We start from the raw sequence: 19,156 nt of genomic DNA, 5'->3' as shown, positions 1-19,156 counted from the left end.
AGTATAATGTTTTCCCCAGGTCAATGAAGGAATCTTTTATGCACAGACCAGAAATGACTGTGAATACATCCACAGCTCATTTGTGGGCCTCTGAGAAATGATCAGAGTCATCTATTAGCCATGTACTTGAAATGGCTCAAAAACCTACACTCCCACAGAATTTCCACACCAGAAAGGGATACTGACACCCTATTTTTGTTGCCATCTCACCTCCTCCCTGCCCGCCCCTCCTTCCAGCCCCAGTGAGAGGTCCTGGTGACTGCATCTCATCTCACCTTAGCCAAAACCCAGTCTGACGAGACTCCTTTCCAAGGGGTAGGGGTGTCGGGGGATGGCCCTGCTGGGGGCTCCAGGGCTGGCTCGGAGATGCCCGCTTCTACAGAGGAGGCCAAGGTTCCCTGTGCTGGAGGCGTGTGGCAGGCAAGAGGCTCCTGCCAGCAGGCTCCTGTTCAGGCTGCAGAGAGAGGGGCTAGAAAACGACTTCAGTCCTCTCACTGCTAGGTCGCCGGGCGCTGGGGCTGTGAGGAGAGGGGAGAGCAACTCTTACCCTGTGTTCTTGGACTTCTACTTTGGAGCAAGGGTTTCTTGAAGGACTTGGCTCCCCTGGTATTGTTCACCAGGTCAGCCAGAGTGAGTCAGGGGTGAGCAGGGCTCCCAGAGCCCTAGACCCTAAGTCAGGGCCCGGAGGCAGCCTCAGGATAGTGTCCCCCCTGACGAGTCATCTGAGAGGCCACCACGTATTCAACACCTACTATGCGCCAGGCTATGCTAAGCCCTTGGCTGTCGTCTCATTTAATCCTCAGTGAGTTTCCAGAGACTGATTCAAAGATGGCAGAGTAGAAGGATGTACCCTCATCTCCTCCTGTGAGAGTACCAATAACTAACTGTTGAACAATCATCGAGAGGAGGATGTGGGAACCCACCAAGAAAAGATATCCCATATCCAAAGACAAAGGAGAAGCCACAATGAGATGGTAGGAGGGGACACAATCACATAATATTAAACCCCATACCCGCCAGGTGGGTGGCCCACAAACTGGAAAATAACTGTATCACAGAAGTTCTCCCACTGTTGTGAAGGTTTTGAGCCCCACATCAGGCTTCCCAGCCCACGGAACTGGCAAAGGGACTGGGAATCCCCAGGAAATCTGACTCTGAAGGCTGGTGGGATTTGATTACAGGACTTCCACAGTACTGGGGAAAACAGAGACTCCACTCTTAAAGGACATAAACAACCTAATGAGTTTTCAGAGGTGAAGAAACAGAGGTGCAAGTACATGCAATCCAAGTTCAGTGACAGGGCAGGGGTTAAAACTCAGGTTTGATCTGTCAGACTCAAAAAGCTGGGCTCGTACACACCACTGGAGCAGGAAGTAACAGAGAGGCAGAAGGCTACCGTCACCTAATTCTCTATCGCAGGGTACGGAGCTCAGGGAGGGACCTGATGGCTGTGATTCTCGTCTGTACCTGCTGCCTCCGTGGAGAAGAGGGCCCGCAGCCTCTCCTGGGCGGGTGTGTTCCCCAGAGCTGCTGACTGCTGGTAACATCTCATGGCCTCTCCCAGACTCCTCTGTACCCCAAGGCCCTTCTCATAGCAAATTCCCAAGTGGTATCTGCTCTGTGAGTCCTAAAGGAAGACACGGACAGACACAGGAAGGACTGAGAACTGAAACGCTGGGCAGGAGGAAGGTGCAGCAGTCAGCAGGCTGGCGCTTCAGGCCTGCAGGGTCAGGCCCAGCCCCGACTCCCTCACTGGACCAAGGGATCTCAACTCTGAAGAGCCAGAGACCCAGAACAGAGGAAACAGGGATCCCTCCACCCAGAGTGATTCCAGCCAGAGCAGTGTGGAAACTTGCTGAGGATGGTACTGAAAGTGTGCAGAAGCGAAGTCTACGAGAGGCACTCAGTCCTGCTATGGGAGCACAAGGAGTCAGGCCCCGAGGTTTTCCTGAAAGAGCCAGGAGCTGTTTCTCCTGGTAGAGGGTAGAGGCTGGGCTTCGGGTAGAGGCTGGGCTTCTGCAAGCCCTGTATGCCTTCCTGATCTCTTCCTGGATGGTTACAAAGCCTATGTTACTGAGAACGTGTTCCTCCTCCTTTGAAAGGTTAAAACGCTTTTATCCCTTTGCCTTTGGCTCTGGGTCCTCTCTCTCTCTCGCTGAGAACTAGCAGTATCAGGTAGGCATTAGGAACCCAGTCTGTACAGCCAGATTCCTGAGTTCCAGTCTTGGCTTCACCACTTCCCAGCTGTGTAACCTCAGACATGACAGTCTATGTCTCTGTGCCTGTCTCCTCATCTGTAAAGTGGGACTAATAACAGCACCAACCTTATTAACTCGGTGTGTCAGTACATGGCAAGTGTCTAGATTAGTGTTATTGTTATCATACTTGTCATTGCCCACATGGTTAATCTCTCCCTCTCTTAATAAATATTTTCATTATATTCAGTCTCCCAATCATGGTTCCATTTCTCTTCTGCCTTCTAAAGTCAAATTTCTGGAAAGTTTCTGTAACATGTAGACCAGAGTCTTTGTAATAAATATAGTAGACTCATGGCTACGGGCCAGGTCAGAACACAGTCAGGTCAAAATACCCATGCCGATATGCACGTACGTGTTATTCAACATCCCTTTGTGTACTTTTCCACCTGGCCTGCTGGGTGACTAACACAGGCCAGGGTGTCCCCAGGATGGTCCCTCACATGGTCCCGAGGCCCACCCAACTCTAGGAAGGCTCTGCAGTTATTTCATGGAAAGGCAGGCACAGAGGCTAGTACTGTTTGGTGACACTGGTCCCCTTGTGACAGGCACTGCAGATACTTTGGGGTTCCCATGTAGCTCAGTGGTAAAGAATTCGTCTACCAATGCAGGAGAGGTGAGCTCAATCCCTGTGTTGGGAAGATCCCCTGGAGTAGGAAATGGCAACCCACTCCAGTATTCTTGCCTGGAAAATCCCATGGAGAGAGGAGCCTGGCAGGCAAGTCCGTGAGGTTACAAAGAGTCAGGCATGACTGAGCATGCATGCCACCACCGCAGGTACTTTGGACAACACAGAGTGAACAGAGTGAAAAAGGAGAAGTATTCTGATGCCTAAGAGTTCACCGAAGCCATCACCATGTTGGCCGAAAAGCAAAGAGGAGCAGCAGCTCTTATGTAAGGAAATTCTAGTACATGGCCACTGCTGGCTTTAAATCAGGGCTCCTGGTCCTTCAAGATACAACTCAAAAAATACATACACTGGTCAAAGACACTTAAGGATACAGCAGACCCACAGAGGTCTTTTCAGTGATTCAGTGACATAAAGCTCTGAAATTTCCTGCATTAAAAATATCTGTTTAACTCAGTATTTCCTGAACCTATCTGAACATTTTTTCCTTCTATTATTTATGCTAATGCTCTCTGGAACATGCTACCTGGATGCCAATCCCTACTTCATAGACAACCAGACATCCTCTACCCCCAAAACTGCTCGATGTCTTCACCTCACGTGTCTTCTGACTTCCCTGGACTAAGTTCCTTGTGATGGTACACCTTTTATGTGTGCACTTTTCAAAGTGCTTTCACACTTATTATCTCAGTTAGATCCTGCTCCTCACAACAATCCTGTGAAGCAGTAGGCAGGTCAGGCAGGCATTATTACTCCAGTCTTAGAGATGAGGAAAACAAGTGACCAGTTCAGTAGTATGCTAGTAAATGTCTAACAACTCGCTCTCTAAAGGGAAAAGCCCAGCTGTGTAGCATTTGGCAATTCCGTGGTGCTAATGCTCCCCCCACAGCTGATTTCAAACTAACGACAATTCTTGTACGCTGGTGTGAGCCGACACCAGCACACCACTGGACCTGCCCAAGGGGCAGACAGTAAGTTAGCGAGAGTTAAGGCTTGAAGCCGGCCCAATGCTCCTATCAACCTTCTTCTAAGCACGGTACCCATTCCCAAATCCCTTCCTTTATCCGATTTGATCCCCATCATGCCTGCATATGGAGACCTCATACCCCATTGTTGGCTGCAAGCCAAAGATATTTCACAGCTCTCTGCTCGTCCACGTAGGGCTCCTTGGTAAAAAGCACCCCGAGGAAAGCTTGAGCCTGTGGTCAAGGAGGAAAGAGAAAGGTATTCTGGTTACTGCCTAGTTCCACATGACCCAAGTACCCAGGAAAGACCCTACCAATGGCACTCACCTCCCGTAAGCCTGAGTCTGCAGCCTGCTTCAGCATGGACACTGCCCTCTGCCGCTCATGGTCCCATGAGGAGCCAGGGTCTTGTAGCAGGCACCTTGCATAGCGATACTGAGCAAGGTTGTGGCCCTGGCTGGCAGCCAATTGGTAATAAAAGGCTGCCTTGGGTGAAGGGAAAAACATCCAGTCAACTGAGAACTCTGTAGGCTGCCTTTTTTTGGAATGAAGTTTTAAAAAATTATTTTAATTAAACAATATATAATCATTATATCAATAGATTAGTCAGAAAATACAAATAAGTAAAAAATAGGAACAAAATTCCAAGAAATCCTGCCTTCTGAAGATCGTTCTCTGTTAATATTTTAGTGTACAGCCTTCCCTCATATGCTATAATATTAACATATATAGAGACATTATATATGTATTCACACACACATATCTGTGTGTGTGTGTGTGTGTAGGGACAGAGAGAATTACACTATTTTGTAACCTATTTTTTTTTTTTTCACTTAACACTACATCCTGGTGGCTCAGTGATAAAGAATCCACCTGCCAACGCAAGAGACTCAGGTTCGATCCCTGGTCAGAGAAGATCCTACATACTGCAGAGCAACTAAGCCTACGCGCCACAACTACTGAGCCTGTACTCTAGAGTCCTGGAGCTGCAATTACGGAAGCTCGTGCACCCCAGAGCCCATGTTCTGCAACAAGAGAAGCCACCACGATGAGAAGACTGTGCACTGCAACAAAGAGCAACCCCCGGTCTCTGCAACTAGAGACAAGCCCATGCAGCAATGAAGACCCAGCACAGTCAAAAATAAATAAATTAAATAAATAAAACTGTTAAAAAAGCTGCTAGTTTAAAAAAAGTAATACACCATGAATACCTTCCCCTGTAAATAAATATAGATATAGTACATCATTTTTAAGGCCAACATAGATGTTACTAACCAATTCTCTATTGGAGGAACTTCAAATTGCTTCCCTTTTTTGGGCCACCATATACAATTCTAAGAAATAACATTCTTATGTACAACATCTTTGCCTACCCTACTTTTTAGAATTAATTAATCCATTAATCAAGGTAACATTCTAGGTCATGAGGATATAGCTGCAAAGAAGAAAGACAAGGTCCTTGGCCTTCCTGTGTTTGGAGTTTAAATTCTGAGAAGCTGGAGACATTTATTTTTCCCTCCCGGCTTGGAGAGAGAAGCTGGACTTTCCCAAGCCCTGCCCCCTGCTCATTTCTGGAGGTCACTATGGGCAATGCAGCACACGCAATGGGCCTGGACGCAGGAGGAGGTGCAGTACCTTGCTGGGGTCCCTGGGGGTGCCCCTGCCATGCTCGTGACACAAGCCTACGTTGTACTGTGCTTTGCTGTAGCCGCGGTCCGCTGCTTTCTGGAAGTAAGAAAAGGCTGCCATGTAGTCCCCATTCTTCATGTTCTCTGTCCCTGTAAGAAAGCACAGGGTATAAACACAGCTTCCTCTGTGAACTTCCCCACATCCTTAGTCAGATACCCGGAGGCTCCTTCCTTTCTTTTTTGTGCTAGACACTTTGCATGTATGTATTTCCATCCTCTGAATATTTCACTGATTTGCCGTAGACATCCGTGGGTTCTGCCCTCCTGTACTCCATCCTTCTCTTGGGAACAGCATCCTAATTTCCCTTTGGGAACAGCCCTCCCCCTAGTGCTGTCAATCAATGTACCTCTGCTCTTCCCAACCAATGAGACCCTCTCTCAGGAATCTGAATCTTGATCTGGTTGCAACAGGAGAGAGAACAGCTCCTGCAGGTTATTCTGATGGCAGCGCTCTGCAGACACTGATGCTCAGTTACTGCCCCCTAGATCTCTGGAGCCTCTCTGATTCCTGTTCTTTCTGATTCTTTGGCAGGAATCTATAGATCCCAATAGATTCCCTTTGTGCTTAGGTTAGCCAAAGTGGGTTTAGGCTGCTTGTCACCAACATAACGTAACTGATACAGCTGATACTGTTAATCCTGCTTTATGAGGAAACTGTGAGAGATAATATATAAGAGAGCTCAGCTCCAAAGCCCGTGTCCTTTTTATCACCCGAACAAAAAGGAAAACAGGGAAGAGGCTGGGCACAGCCTACTCTCAACTCTAAGTCTGTTTTTCCTACCTGGGATGCCTTTTTCTGCCTCCATCATCAGGCCGTCCCAACCTGTTTCTGCTCTAGAATCTTCAGACCACACTCAGGCTTTAAACACTCTTCTGGCACTTACTTCATATATAAGCCTTTTTCTAGGAACTAAACTGTTTCGAGAGTACAAGCCCTGTCTCCTCAATTAGACTGTAAAATCCTGGAGGCAGAAGCAGAAAAAGAATGTAGAAGAAATAACTCTGCATAGGGTGAAAGCTCTATACAAATGCAAAATATGATTATGGCTTAGGCTCCCTTTGTGCTCTGCCACAGTGCTGAACACTTGCTGAATAAATGAATATGTATATGAAGGAAGGAATGGGCAAGAAAATTCTCAGAAGACTGTCTGCCCATCAAAAATCACAAAAAGCTAATGAGGTGGAAGCTGGGTTCCATTCAGCCAGCAGTGAATGAGTCACCTCCCGGCTGCCTGAAAACTCACTGTCGAGGGTTCACAGAGCCCTCTGTCCTTGAGGAGGAGACTCCAGAGGGCGAAGGATCCCACCCTGTCTCCATTCCCCACACTGGCTCCTCTGCCTCTAACCTAGACCAAGTCACCATCATGTTTTGTTTAACCATCAGCTCCAAGCTAGTTTCCTGTTTCCCTTCTGGCATTCCTATGATCCACATCTGTCTACACAGCAGGCAGAGATTTTTTTTCTCTCTTTTTTTTAAAATTTGGCTGTACTTAAATCATGCAGAATCTAGTTCCCTGACCAGGGATCGAACGCACGCCCCCTGCATTGGGAGCACAGAGTCTTGACCTCACTAGACCACCAGCCGAGTTCCACAGGCAGAGAGATCTTTGAAAAAGTAGATCAGATCACATGACTGCCCACTTCCTGTTGCAGTACAAAACCCTCCAGTGGCTTCCTGTCTCACCCACTGTGGCTCAGAAGGTCTGATCTGATCTGGCCCCTGCCTATTTCTCTAATTTCATCTCTTTCTAGTCTCCTGGTGATCCCAGAGCTCCAGCCACATTCACGCTTTTTTCCCTTTAAACAAACAAAACTCAATCCTGCCTCAGGACCTTTGCACTTGCTATTCCTTCAGCTTGGAAAGCTTTCTCTAAATGGAAACAAGACTGGCTTATTTTTGTCAGCCAGGTCAAGGATCTTTCCATCTGTGATTCAGTCAGGTCAAGGCCTTCCAAATCAGAGCTGCTGCTTGCCCAAGTCACTAATGCATCCCCCTGTGTAATTTTCTCCATTAGATTTATCATCAACTGAAATTCTCTTTTTTGTTTGTCAATTTATTGTTTTTCTCTCCCTCAACTCACACAGCAGCTCTATGAGAGTAAGGACTTTGTTTTGTGAATCACCGTGTCGCCAACAACTAAAACAGGGCTTAGCAAAGGTGACTGCTTAATACATCTGTACTGAATGAATCCCAGCCTTTCACCCACAGGCCCATTAGATTCCAAGAGATGCTGCCGGGGATCTGGGTCTCCACATGAGAAGGCCTGAAACAAGCCAAGTCACTGTGGAGAATAGGACAAATGTTGGACAGGTATCTGGGTCTCCAAATGTGGGTAAGTAAGGGCACTTGAGGGCCTGCACCAAACCTCAGAAGAGTATATTTGCCTAAGTGTGGCAGAAAATTCAAAGTGTCATCCCAAGATTTTTCTCCTTCTTACACAGTAACAGAATTTCCAGGTAAGCATATGGTCATTCAACTAATGACTACATTTCCCAGGCTCCTCTGAGACTACATATAACTTCAAGTCTTCATTCTGGACAGTAATGTGTGCAACTTCTAAGTTGTGAAGGAGTGGTTCTTCAGCTTTCTCACCTTCCCCCTTCCAGCTGGCTAGTATTTGCATATGAGGCAAACTGGACCTTTAGCCTGTTTTAAGAATGGCAGAACCACTGGACTGAGAAGAGGTCCCTGACACGACTGAGCCATTATGCCAGCTTTGGTCAACATACCTTGGAGAAAAAAACTCTCTTATGTTTGTTTATGTTATTATTAAACCATTCGCTGCCCTGACCTTATTTGACCTACCCCATATCTTTCCCATTTTCCCATCTGCCTTCCTTGAGGCAGGGTCCACCCAGTTACCTAGGAAGTTGAAAGCGATGGAAACACTGAGCTGGAAGAGCTGCTGAATGGAGGTCACGGCCTCCTCGAGGGAAAGACTTTTTGATTTCTCTTGTTCCTGGGGAAGAAACATAGACTCATCATGGGACAGTTCCCTGGGAGTGCTGCCCGTCTAGGGAAATGTTACGGGGATCCAGGTGGCCACATCTGGACAATACCTGCTTTTCGTCAGTGGGCTGAGGTTGGGCCGGCTTTGGCTTGGACTTGAAGCTACTGCTGGCATGCAGGAAGCTGATGTCACTGGGATCTGTGAGGGAAAGGCAAAGGAGGAAGGTGTTATTTCTTTATTCTCCCACTCTCCTAGTGCCCCCAGCCTTCCAGCCAGCACCATTGCCAAAAACCAAAATAATTCCAAATTGCCCCAGAAAGCATGAGGACTCACAAGAATGACAATTCCCTTAGCTGGCATATGCGGCAACAAAAGTCCACCTGCCCAATTCCCCACCCCCCCCCCCACCCCCCCCTGCCACAGCCTTCTGCTTTTAGTAGCTGGGGCCATACCTTCCTCAGAGGGATCCTGATGCCTAGCTGCTCTCAAGGAGCTGGGTGAAGAGATGCTCTTGGGCTGAGTGGAGGGTTCTTCCTGGCCCAGTCTGCGTTCCCCGAGGCCAGTGTGCCTGGGAGCTGGGCTATCAGAGCTAGGCAGAATGTGTCTCCGCAGTGCTAGAAAGAGCCAGTGAGAACAGTCACATTAGAAGGGGATCAGTTCAGGGCTTGCCTGGCGGTCCAGTGGTTAAGACTCTGTGCTTCCAATGCAGGGAGTGTGGGTTTGATCCCTGGTCAGGGAACTAAGATCCCACATGTGATACGGCCAAATAAATAAAATTTTTTAAAAAAAGAGAGAAGGGGATCAGTTTACCCTACTGGGATTGACTGAGCCCTCCCTGAGATTTTAGGGACCAAAGGAAGAATCTGGAAACTCCTGAGAAATGTCTGTCATATGCCTCCTCCTCCATTTCCTTGGCTGGCTTCCCTCCCTTGGGGTGGAAAGGGGCCCACATTTCTGCTGATACCCACATCCCTCAAGCATAAATCTCTCCTCGGCTTCAATTCTTTCAGCCACAGGGGGGCATCTACTTTATTCACTCTTCTAGCCTGGCACTTAGCACTTGGTTTGATGGTAATATTCATAATGATTGTAGTAATAATAATAAAGGCAAGAACTTAAAGTGATACTTACTGAGTGCTTACTACATGCCAGGCACTGTTCTAAGTTCTCCACATGTATTGACTCATTTAGTCCTTCCAAGAAACCTATGGGGTGTGTTTTATTATTTCCTCATTTTACAGGTGAAGAAACTGAGGCACAGGGAAGTTAAGTGACTCATCCAGGGACTTCCCTGGTGGTCCAGTGATTAAGAATCCACCTTCCAATGCAGGGAACACACATTTGACCCCTGGTCTGGGAACTAAGAACCCACATGCTCTAGGGCACTGAGTACTGCACACAGCTAAAAATAAGTAAGTTTGTTTTTTGTTTTTTAAGTGATTTGTCCAGGGACACAAAACTAGTTTCAGCAGTTCTGGGCTGGAATCCTGACAATGTGACTCTAGACCTGTAACCATTACACTACACTGCACTGCCTCTGTACCATGGCACATGATAGCCATTCAATAAGGTGGCTCAGTTGGTAAAGAATCCACCAGCAATGCAGGGGTACTGCTTGCAATGCAGGAGACCAGAATTCGATTCCTGAGTCAGGAAGATCCCCTGGAGAAGGTAATGGCAACCCATTCCAGTATTCTTGTCTGGAAAATCCCATGGACAGACAAGCCTGGTGGGCTATAGTCCATGGGGTCGCAAAAGTTGGACACAACTTAGTGACAAAGCCACCACTACAAAGATTCACTTTTTAATGACTAACTAACCAGAGAATAACCTAACTGGCTGAGAATTGGGCAGGGAGCCATACCTAGAATTTGGACCCCTGCATGACTCCCTCCACGGAAGGTGAGGGGAGGACATGGGAGGACCCTGGAGGCAGGTGTGGCCCACACCCTGGGTGGATAGAACTTCCTCCCATTCCCCTTCCTCTGACTGCAGATAGGAAAGGCAAGGAGCCTCTGATGGCTCTTTCCTGAGGTGTGTCCAGAGATGCTTCCTGGCCCAGTCCCAGCCCAGCCCTCCTATCCCTGGGACTGAGAACTCACAGGAACAAGGGTGCCTCAAGGGAGATGAGAGGAAGCGGTCCAGCGGACTGTACCAAGAGCAGTGCTCCACTCGCCAAGGTCCTGCTGGAAGGGACATCTGGAAGTGGATCTGCCTCGCCAGCTGCAGGGCCAACACGGCCAGAGTGCCCTGGGGGAGACAGCATATAATGGACACAGCTCTCCATCGATCAACTCCTACAGTCCAATGTCACTCCCTTGATAAGCCTTTCCTGATTTCTGGCTGTGGCCGCTTGCCCACTACACACTCTCACAAGCACCCAAACTTCCCCTGTGGAACGCAGATCACACTGGTACTTAAACAGTCATCTCTGCAATTATCCATCAAGGTCTGTCTCTCCTGTTAGTCTCTAAGCACTACAAGGGCAGGAACCATGTCTGTTTTGCTCACCTATGTATTCCTAGTAGACCATAGATATAGTCTAGTAGATATAGACTTATCTATCTATCTAATCTAGTAGATACAGGCACCTAATATATATAGCACTAATAAATAAATGTTGAATAGATGCATGAGTGAGTGACTGAATAAACAAGGTCAGGCTTTTTCACATGGGCAGTAGTGACAGAGCTCAGGAGTGATATCAGGACCCCTGAGATCCAGACCCAGTTTCTAGAAGGACTCACTACAGGATCACCCTAGGGTTCATATCATTGACAAAATGGGAAAACACTAGCCTCTCCAGGATGTGTTATGCCCCTAGGCCACAGCTCCCCCAGAGAGAAGTGCCCTTGGTGTGGAGACATTTCAGGCTCAGCTTTGCTGATGACACCAAATTAAAGGTTAAACACCTGAGGTTCAGAGAGGTGAAACCTCCTGCCCAAAGTACATAGCATGAAAGTGAGAGGGGGGGAGGGGCAAAAAAAAAAAAGAAAGTGAGAGGGATGAGAAAATATGAACATGAGAATGATGTGAGTGTCAACTTCATTTAGGGTATCTTAAAAACAGAACCTGAAAAAAAACAAAACAAAACAAAACAAAACAGAACCTGAGAGTCAAAGATTCTGCCCTGATAGACCTCCTGTCAGCCCATGTTACTAAACCTCTGCCTTTATAGATCAGAGTCAACAAATATTTACTAAGTAACTGTTACAGGTTAGGATGTGTACTGAGTGCTTTTACAAGCTATACTAGATACAGCAACCAAGGTACAGACCATAGTAGCTAACAGCATGAGCTCCAGAGTAAAATCTGGTTCTTCTACTTAATAGCTGTGTGCTCATAAGAGTGTTACCTAAACTTTCAGAGCCTGAGTTTCCTCATCTATAAAATGAATATTATATTTTCTCTGTAAAGCTTTGTAAGGATTAAATAAGATAATCTACAGAGAATCTATTAATAAATTAAAAGTTTGCTATTTAGTAATATTTAGTTGGGAAGTGTCATGAAGGTAAGAATCATATCTACCTTGTTCTCTGCTATGTTCCTAAGGCCTAGCAAAAAATGCCTGACTCAATGAAGGTGTTCAATAAATGTTTACTGAATGAAAGAAGGATTATATACATGTGGAGCAGGGGGAACAGGATCAGCAATATCTCCCCAAATATGCTCCAACACCATGGGTTACTCAAATTTTGAGTGTGGGCACATTGATGCCCTAGCTCTTGTTTCTAGGCTACACTTCCAAACAGGATCATTCTCATCCACCATGAAGGTCAAGGAAAGGACCGGGGAAGCCTTACCCATGATATGGCATCCCACAATGTGTTCTGGGAGCCACGAGGAGACATCCACTGGAAGGCATCCTTCCATCCATGGGACTTTGGGCCCCTGCTTGTGCCTGGGCCAGGGCAGTGGGGGCTGGACCTAGATGTAACAGAGGCTATCAAGTTCTGGCCTAAGTGAGGATAGAGGGAGACTAGGGAGCACATGGGTGACAGAATGGCAGTATCTCACCTGTCAAAACTGGGCACAGGAACCAGCAGGTTGGAGGAGGTAGCCTGAGGCCCATCTGGGCTGGAGGACTTGGGGGTCACCCCACGAAAGCCAGGTCCCAGGAGACGGGGAAGAGCTGTACAGAGCAAGGATCAGTCACTTTGACATGAACGGGATTGAGGCAAGGACGTATCCACCAGTCCTCCCTCTGACCCTTGACAGAGCCCCACCCCAGGAACCCAGGAAACACTGGCACTTGCTTCTGCAGAGGTTCTTTAACAAGGATACACGTAAGAATCTTTTGCCTACAACAGATTCCAGGGTGCCACCCCAGAACCAAACAAACCAGGATCATTCAGGGTTGAGCTGTTTTGAAAAAGCTCCCTGGGTGATTTCTAGTTTACTTCTGATAACCACTGTTCTAAAACGACCATTCATTCAAACAGAAACTCTCGCTCAGTTTGGCGCTCCTCGTCTCCATAAATCTCGCGTCTTTCCATTGGCTCCGCCTACTCTGCTCATCTTTCCAGGACTTCGCGCACAGTCTCCGGTTACCTGACTCCTCCCCTTCCAATAGCTCCACCAACTCCTAGGCTCTACGCTCCACCTTCTTCCCACTAGCCACACCTCAAACTCCAAAGACCCCTTGACACAGATTGTAGCCCCGCCCCTTACGACGCTGCCTCTCCTCCGCTCTAGCACCGCCCACTATTGCTTTTGGCTTGGTCCTCCTGGCCGCTGCCTCCTCAGTTCCAAGTCTCAGGTACCATTTAAGACCCGGGGCTCCGACGGCCCTTACCTCGGCCCAGGAGTCCCGGCAGCCGCCACATGTCGTCGCCAGCACCATAGAGCTCGCGGCTGAAAGAGGGAGGCCAAACCACGGGACAGCGGCTAGAGTGGCCGCTGTGGCGCCCTCCGAGTGGCCGAGTCCCTTAGGAAGCTTGCCGCCAGCCAATTAGAAGGGAGCCCAGCCGGAAGGACGGCAATCAGCGAAAGGAAGTGGGGGTGTAGGCGTATTTGGGGGTAGCAGAGAGGTGAAGTGCTGCAAGGGCACGGGGATGTGGGCCCAGCATCCCGTAGAAGAGTCATTTGCTCGCTGCACAAGAAAGATCACACAGAGACACGGGGTGGCAGGTGGCGAAGCTGAACCGCCTCAGAAACGACCGTTGAGAAGCGGGGCGAGAGCGGCCTCCGTGGTGCTTGACGACCTTGCAGACCCCCTGGAGGCTCGAGGGGGACCAATCTTCCCCATGCCCCTAGGCTGGAGGAGGTGGGAGACACCAGACCTAGTGGGTGGAGGAGAGGAGCCTTAGGTTGCGTCGGAGTAAAACAGTAGTCCGAGCTTTCCGCCCAAGGCCATCAGCTTGGAGTTGCAGACCCGGGTCGACTTGATGGGAGATCAAAAACTGCACGTGGGGTTCCGGTTCGGCTCTGGCTCCGCTTTGTCTCACTGTGTAGCCTCCGGCCGAGCCCCTCCTTTGTCAGTGCCTCTCTGCCCCATTATAGGGTCAGATGGAGTGATCTCGCCTGTTCCTTCCTGGTTTGACAGGAACAAATTTCTGGTTTGAATTGCTGCTTTCAAAGAGGAGACTGGCCCCCTCCTAGCCGCCTGTTAATCAGAGCTCTTATCTTCAGTCTAAGCCAGTTTTATCTGTGTATTCTTTTGTTGGGCAAAGAATCAATCCTCTTTTCCCACAGTTGAATCCATGAAATAAAGGATCTCAAATTCAAATGTAAGTTGCTCACACTTTCTCCCTCCACCTTTTTCCCTGGCAGGTGACTTCTGGGTTGGTGGAAGTCTCTATCTGAGGTACAAGAGTACCTGGGGGGAGGGGGCGTACCTACCTTTAGACCCAGGCATGTGTTATGACAGGTGTATTGATTTGTTTGGCAAATTTTGAGCCATGTGTCAGCCTCCGTCCTAGAATCTGAGAAGACTGTTGAGTAAAAGGCATTTATAGCCTCCAGGAAGACATGGTCTAGTATTTTAAGAGTGGCCTCTGAAGCAACCCACTCCAGTACTCTTGCCTGGAAAATTCCGTGGACTGAGGAGCCTGGTAGGCTACAGTCCATGGGGTCCCAAAGAGTCAGACACAACTGAGCGACTTCACTTTCCCTCTCTTTTCTGGAGTTCCACAAATGGTTCCAATCCCAGCCTCCTTACTTCCTGTTTCGTATTCTTGGGCAGTTTACTTAACCACTTTAAGCCTTGGGTTCTTGATCTATAAAATAGGAAAAATAATAACCTCATGCAGTTGTTGTGAGGCTTGAATAACACATTTTAAATGTTTAGTTCCCAACAGATAGTAAAAGCCTAGTAAGTTTAAGTTGGTGTTAATGCAGCAATAGAGGAAGTGAGTAGGCCAAAGGCATAGACACGTTTCAATGGAAGCATGAGCACTGGATTATTGGATACTGTGGGAGAATTCAGAAAAGGAGTTGCATTTGAGCTGGACCTTTAAATACGAGTAAGAATTCACCAGGTGAAGGGAGAAGGGAAAAAGGCTTGCACGCACAAGAAACTGATAAAGGCCTAGAAGTGCGAATATTGGGAAACTTCAGAAACATGCTCGCTTTGGAATTTGGGGCAGCCACCTTTCACATTCCTTGTGTTGCTGCATCAAAGTAAATTAACAAGCATGCTGGTTCAGGTCTCTTCTTCCTCCTAAGAACTTCTGCCTCCTTCCTTTCAGCGAGAGATGAGGGAGAGCTGGTTTCATTCCTTTAAGGCTCAGCCACCTCCATTTCTTTAGTGACAACTCCTCAACTGTTCGAGCCCTTGCTGTTCTCCACTTTTCCCAATTCCTGTAGCACTTCGTTTCTTACCACACAATTTAGCAGTAATTATATGTTGTCCTGTTATTTAATTATCTCACTTGTGTAAGTCTAGTCTCCCCTGTTCTCTCCCTCAGGGCAGGGATGGCATTTTCCCATTTTGTGTCCCATAGAAGGCTTGACACAAACTGTCAACCTACAGAAGGTGTTCGAAAGATACCCATTGAGTTGACTAGACACTTTGTGCTGATGATTATTTCAGACAGGACCACCAGACCTCAGTCATGGGATTTATTGATTTGAGCGGAAATGTATTCGTTCCACATACACTGAAGGCCCTCCGTGTTTAAAGTGAGTTGAAAAATTTTGAAGATGATGTCTAGTCCTATTTGTAGAATGGCATTTCGGTGTCTCTTGTCGCTAGAAGCCTGTGAACACTAACAGACCATGTGAGTGAGGGGTACTTGGCGAGGGCAGCTGCAGTCCTCACTGATATGCCAGATCACCTATTTAGTGCTGCCCCGGGGAGTACTATCGGGGATGACACCTTTGTTCCCTTGCCTTTTCCTTGGCCTGAACTTCCAGGCCCAAACCATTAGCCTTTCTCTTCTGCTCCCAAGGTTGCTCTGCAAATTCTTCTATAAAGGTAAGCTATCCCACTTACATTGGGAACTTACTGCCCAGATGTCCAGTTAATCACCTTTTGTTGATATCATTGTATAGTCAACACACTGAATATTCTAGACATTTGTTGTTGCCTTCATTCTGTAGATGTTCTTATTTGCATTCATCAAATATATGAGACCTTATTCTGTGTTGGGGAATGTCCTGAGTATATAACAATTTTTAAAAACTGGATGTGGCCCCTGCCTTCATGGAATAGTCTGGCAGGGTAAGCAAACTCATAGACAATTAAAATCCCAAATTGTCCTTTAGTTATATATTGCAGCACAGCAAACTCTCCAAAATTTAGTGGCTTAAAACAATCATGTTATTATCTCTCGCAGTTCTATGAATTGACTGGGCTCAGCTGGGCAATTTTGCTAGTCTCACTTGGGGTCTGTCATGACTGAGGTGGCAGTCAGATGGCAGCTGGGGCTGGAGTCATATGAAGGCTCAACTAGGCCTCTTTCTCCATGTAGTCCCAGCTGGGTAGCTGAACTTCATAAATAGTGGCTCAGAGCTTTTAAATGTACAGAAGTGGAAACTGCCAGGCTTCTTCAGGTTTAGTCCTGGAACCTACCCTGGGTCACTTCTTCACTCTGTTGGTTAAAGCAATTCACAGGGTCATCCGAGCATCAGTGTTTGAGGGGAAGACAAAAGGGCATGAATACTAGGGAATGTAGAGAAAGTACAGAGTGCTATGGAAACACCCAGGGGAGGCTCATAACTTAGTTATGGAAGTCAGGAAAACTTCCTGGAGGCAGTGACCTCTAAACTATGAAACTGAATGATGAGGCATGGAAACTAATCAGATGAAGAAGGGATGGGAAAACACAATTCAGGAAGGGTAAGCAACCGGTATGAAGGCCCAGGGAGGCAAAGAGAGCAAAATTTAAGATCTATAGGCTATAGCTAGGGCAGGGGTGGTATGGGATAGCAATAGCCCTTTAGTCTGGAGAGGTAAGTGAGACCAGATCACAAAGTCTTATATAGTCCCCACCCCTACCCCATGTCTCAACTCTGTCTGGAGAGCATCAAAGAAGGAAGGATAAGCATGATCAGGCCTGCTTGTAGGATATTAAAAGACTGTTGGCTGCTGTGTAGGGGATGGTTTGAAGAAAGTCAAGCCCTCATCATCATCCTGTCCCTTCTAGCCAGTGACCTCACCCTCATCACTGAGAAGGCTGAGTCATCACCTGAGCACCGATACCAGTTCTTTTTGCTTTTTGTTAGTAGGAATTTGTATTATCAAAAAGTGCAAACTCCTTTGTGTTGTGCAAGTTGGTTTTTTTTGGCCATGCCTTGTGGCATGTGGGATCCTAGCTCCCCAACCAGGGACTGAACCTGTGCCCCCCGCATTGGGAACTCAGAGTCTTAACCATTGGACTAAAGCGAAGTTCCTTTGTGTAAGTTTTTGTTTTCATTTTGTTTTGTATTAGGAAAACAACAAACAAACAAACAAACAAAAACATGTCACAGAAAGCCTGCTATTCCCAGTAGGATCTGGACATGAGGTTGGCCAGGTGGTCAAACAGTTCATACCTAACTAAGTGTGAACTGTGTTAAGGAAGAGCTTGTCTGATGAGAGCAGGGACTGTGCCAGGCTCAGTGATTCTACCCCTCACTTAAGAAATGGTCTGTTAAAGGAAAGCCTACTCCAGTAAAAAGTCAAACGGTACTTATACAGCTTATAACAAAACCCTGCAGACCCGTGCCACACACAGCTCTCTACCCTCTCATCATACTTAGAGGCAACCATTTTCAACTTAAAATTTCAGGAAGAGCACAGAAGAACACTGGAATGGGACTCACTGGCCTCCGATCCATCTCTCCTACTTACTAGCTGAGTGACCTTGGTCAAGTGAATTATAATCTTTTATCTTGGTTTCCTCATCTGTAAGATGGGAATGATAGTTGTACCCTTCTCATGAGGTAACACATCATTGACTGGCACATGGTCAACAAACAGTGATATGAAGAAGGCTCTAACTTGAAGAGCTGCTATGAGCACAGATGTGGATGTTTAGCTTCACACTGTTCAAATAAATGTAAGGCATGAATGTGAGTCGAAGGAAATGATAAGAACACAGACTCATTTGAAGATGTCTGTCTCTTTTCTTTGTCTTAAGGCCAAACTTTGTGTTCGTTCCTAGTCCCATTCCCTTCCTGTCTCTTCTGGAACCTTGTCTCTATAATTATCCTGACCCTCATGACAAGCATATATCTATTAGTTTTTTTCTTTCTATGAAATATACACAGGCCTTTCCTATCTTGGAGAACATCCTTATTTGATCCTCCTGTGTTTTTCAGCTTCTATTTCATTCTCTCCACTGTCAGATTTCTTAATTAACACACACATTGCCTCCCATTCCTTCCTGACTCCTTCACTTTTCAGCTGCCTCCCAGCTTCCATCGCTGTTCTTCTGACACAGCTGTCACCAGGGTCATCAAAGCACCTCATTAAGCACCCGTGGGCCTTTGCTCAGTCAGCCTCCTTGACCCTGAGTATTTGACTCAGTTGACCATCCACTCCTTAACTCTCACATACCAAATTGCTTCATCATCTCTCTTATTTCTGTCAACTGTATCATTTCCCCCAAGCATTCAGGAATAAACCTTGAACTCAGGGTTCATTCAGCTCCCTTCTCTGCCCACCCCCACATTACTTTTGAGTCTTACTGCAAATATTAGAAACTTGTTGAAGATAGCTTTCTAGAAAAGTCTAATCAGAATATGGAGGAGTGGGGGACAGCTAATGGAGCCCCAAAGGCAGGATGCAGCTGGAGCCCAGGAAAGCCCAGGACTGTAGACTTGGAGTCAATGAAGTGAGTGTGAGGCTGCCAGGGCTAACACTATGACAGGCGGCCCGGACCTAAGTTTCGGTTTTCCCTGAAATGGTAAGATTCCATAACCCCATCAGGCCGCCTGGAGCCAGCCAATCAACAGGCGCCCAAAAGGGAACAAAGGGAACATATCAAGGGAAAGCTGAAAAGCCCGCTGAACAAAAGCCTGCGAAAGTTTGGACCAATAAAATTGCTTTGCAAACATGTAACCAATCCGCTTAAGCCAGCTACCAACTGCTTGTGTTCACCCTATAAATTGGTGTAACAGCTGGGGCTGGGAGCTCTCTGACCCTGCACCACTGCGTTGGATGCGGCAGGAGCTCTGGCTCGAGTCAGTAATAAACTTCCCTTTTTGCAAGTTGCATTGTCTTGGAAGCCTTCTCTCTTCCCGC

At 47.3% G+C, this 19,156-nt stretch overlaps 1 protein-coding gene across 4 annotated transcripts in view; it reads right to left on the bottom strand.

The window, feature by feature from the left end:
• DELE1 (DAP3 binding cell death enhancer 1) overlaps positions 1–19,156 on the bottom strand; it is a 46,909-nt gene that overhangs the window by 1,063 nt on the left and 26,690 nt on the right. The window contains exons 3-14 of one of the 4 annotated variants that reach the window (XM_020902870.2): positions 13,283–14,705; positions 12,505–12,619; positions 12,291–12,414; positions 10,590–10,737; positions 8,940–9,101; positions 8,597–8,685; positions 8,400–8,496; positions 5,484–5,626; positions 4,176–4,334; positions 3,990–4,082; positions 1,468–1,627; positions 276–518 (exon numbers count right to left, since the gene is read on the bottom strand). In XM_020902870.2, the coding sequence (XP_020758529.2) occupies positions 277–518; positions 1,468–1,627; positions 3,990–4,082; positions 4,176–4,334; positions 5,484–5,626; positions 8,400–8,496; positions 8,597–8,685; positions 8,940–9,101; positions 10,590–10,737; positions 12,291–12,414; positions 12,505–12,619; positions 13,283–13,313 (1,563 nt within the window). In that variant the 5' untranslated portion in view covers positions 13,314–14,705 and the 3' untranslated portion in view covers position 276. The remainder of the gene's footprint in view (positions 1–275; positions 519–1,467; positions 1,628–3,989; positions 4,083–4,175; positions 4,335–5,483; positions 5,627–8,399; positions 8,497–8,596; positions 8,686–8,939; positions 9,102–10,589; positions 10,738–12,290; positions 12,415–12,504; positions 12,620–13,282; positions 14,706–19,156) is intronic. The other 3 variants (XM_020902869.2, XM_070465541.1, XM_070465542.1) reach the window with 3 other exon arrangements.

This window comes from Odocoileus virginianus, chromosome 3 (assembly GCF_023699985.2).
Source record: "Odocoileus virginianus isolate 20LAN1187 ecotype Illinois chromosome 3, Ovbor_1.2, whole genome shotgun sequence".
Taxonomy (NCBI): domain Eukaryota; kingdom Metazoa; phylum Chordata; class Mammalia; order Artiodactyla; family Cervidae; genus Odocoileus; species Odocoileus virginianus.
The sequence above is the reverse complement of the archived record's forward strand: the minus strand, read 5'-3'. Positions and strand labels throughout refer to the sequence as shown.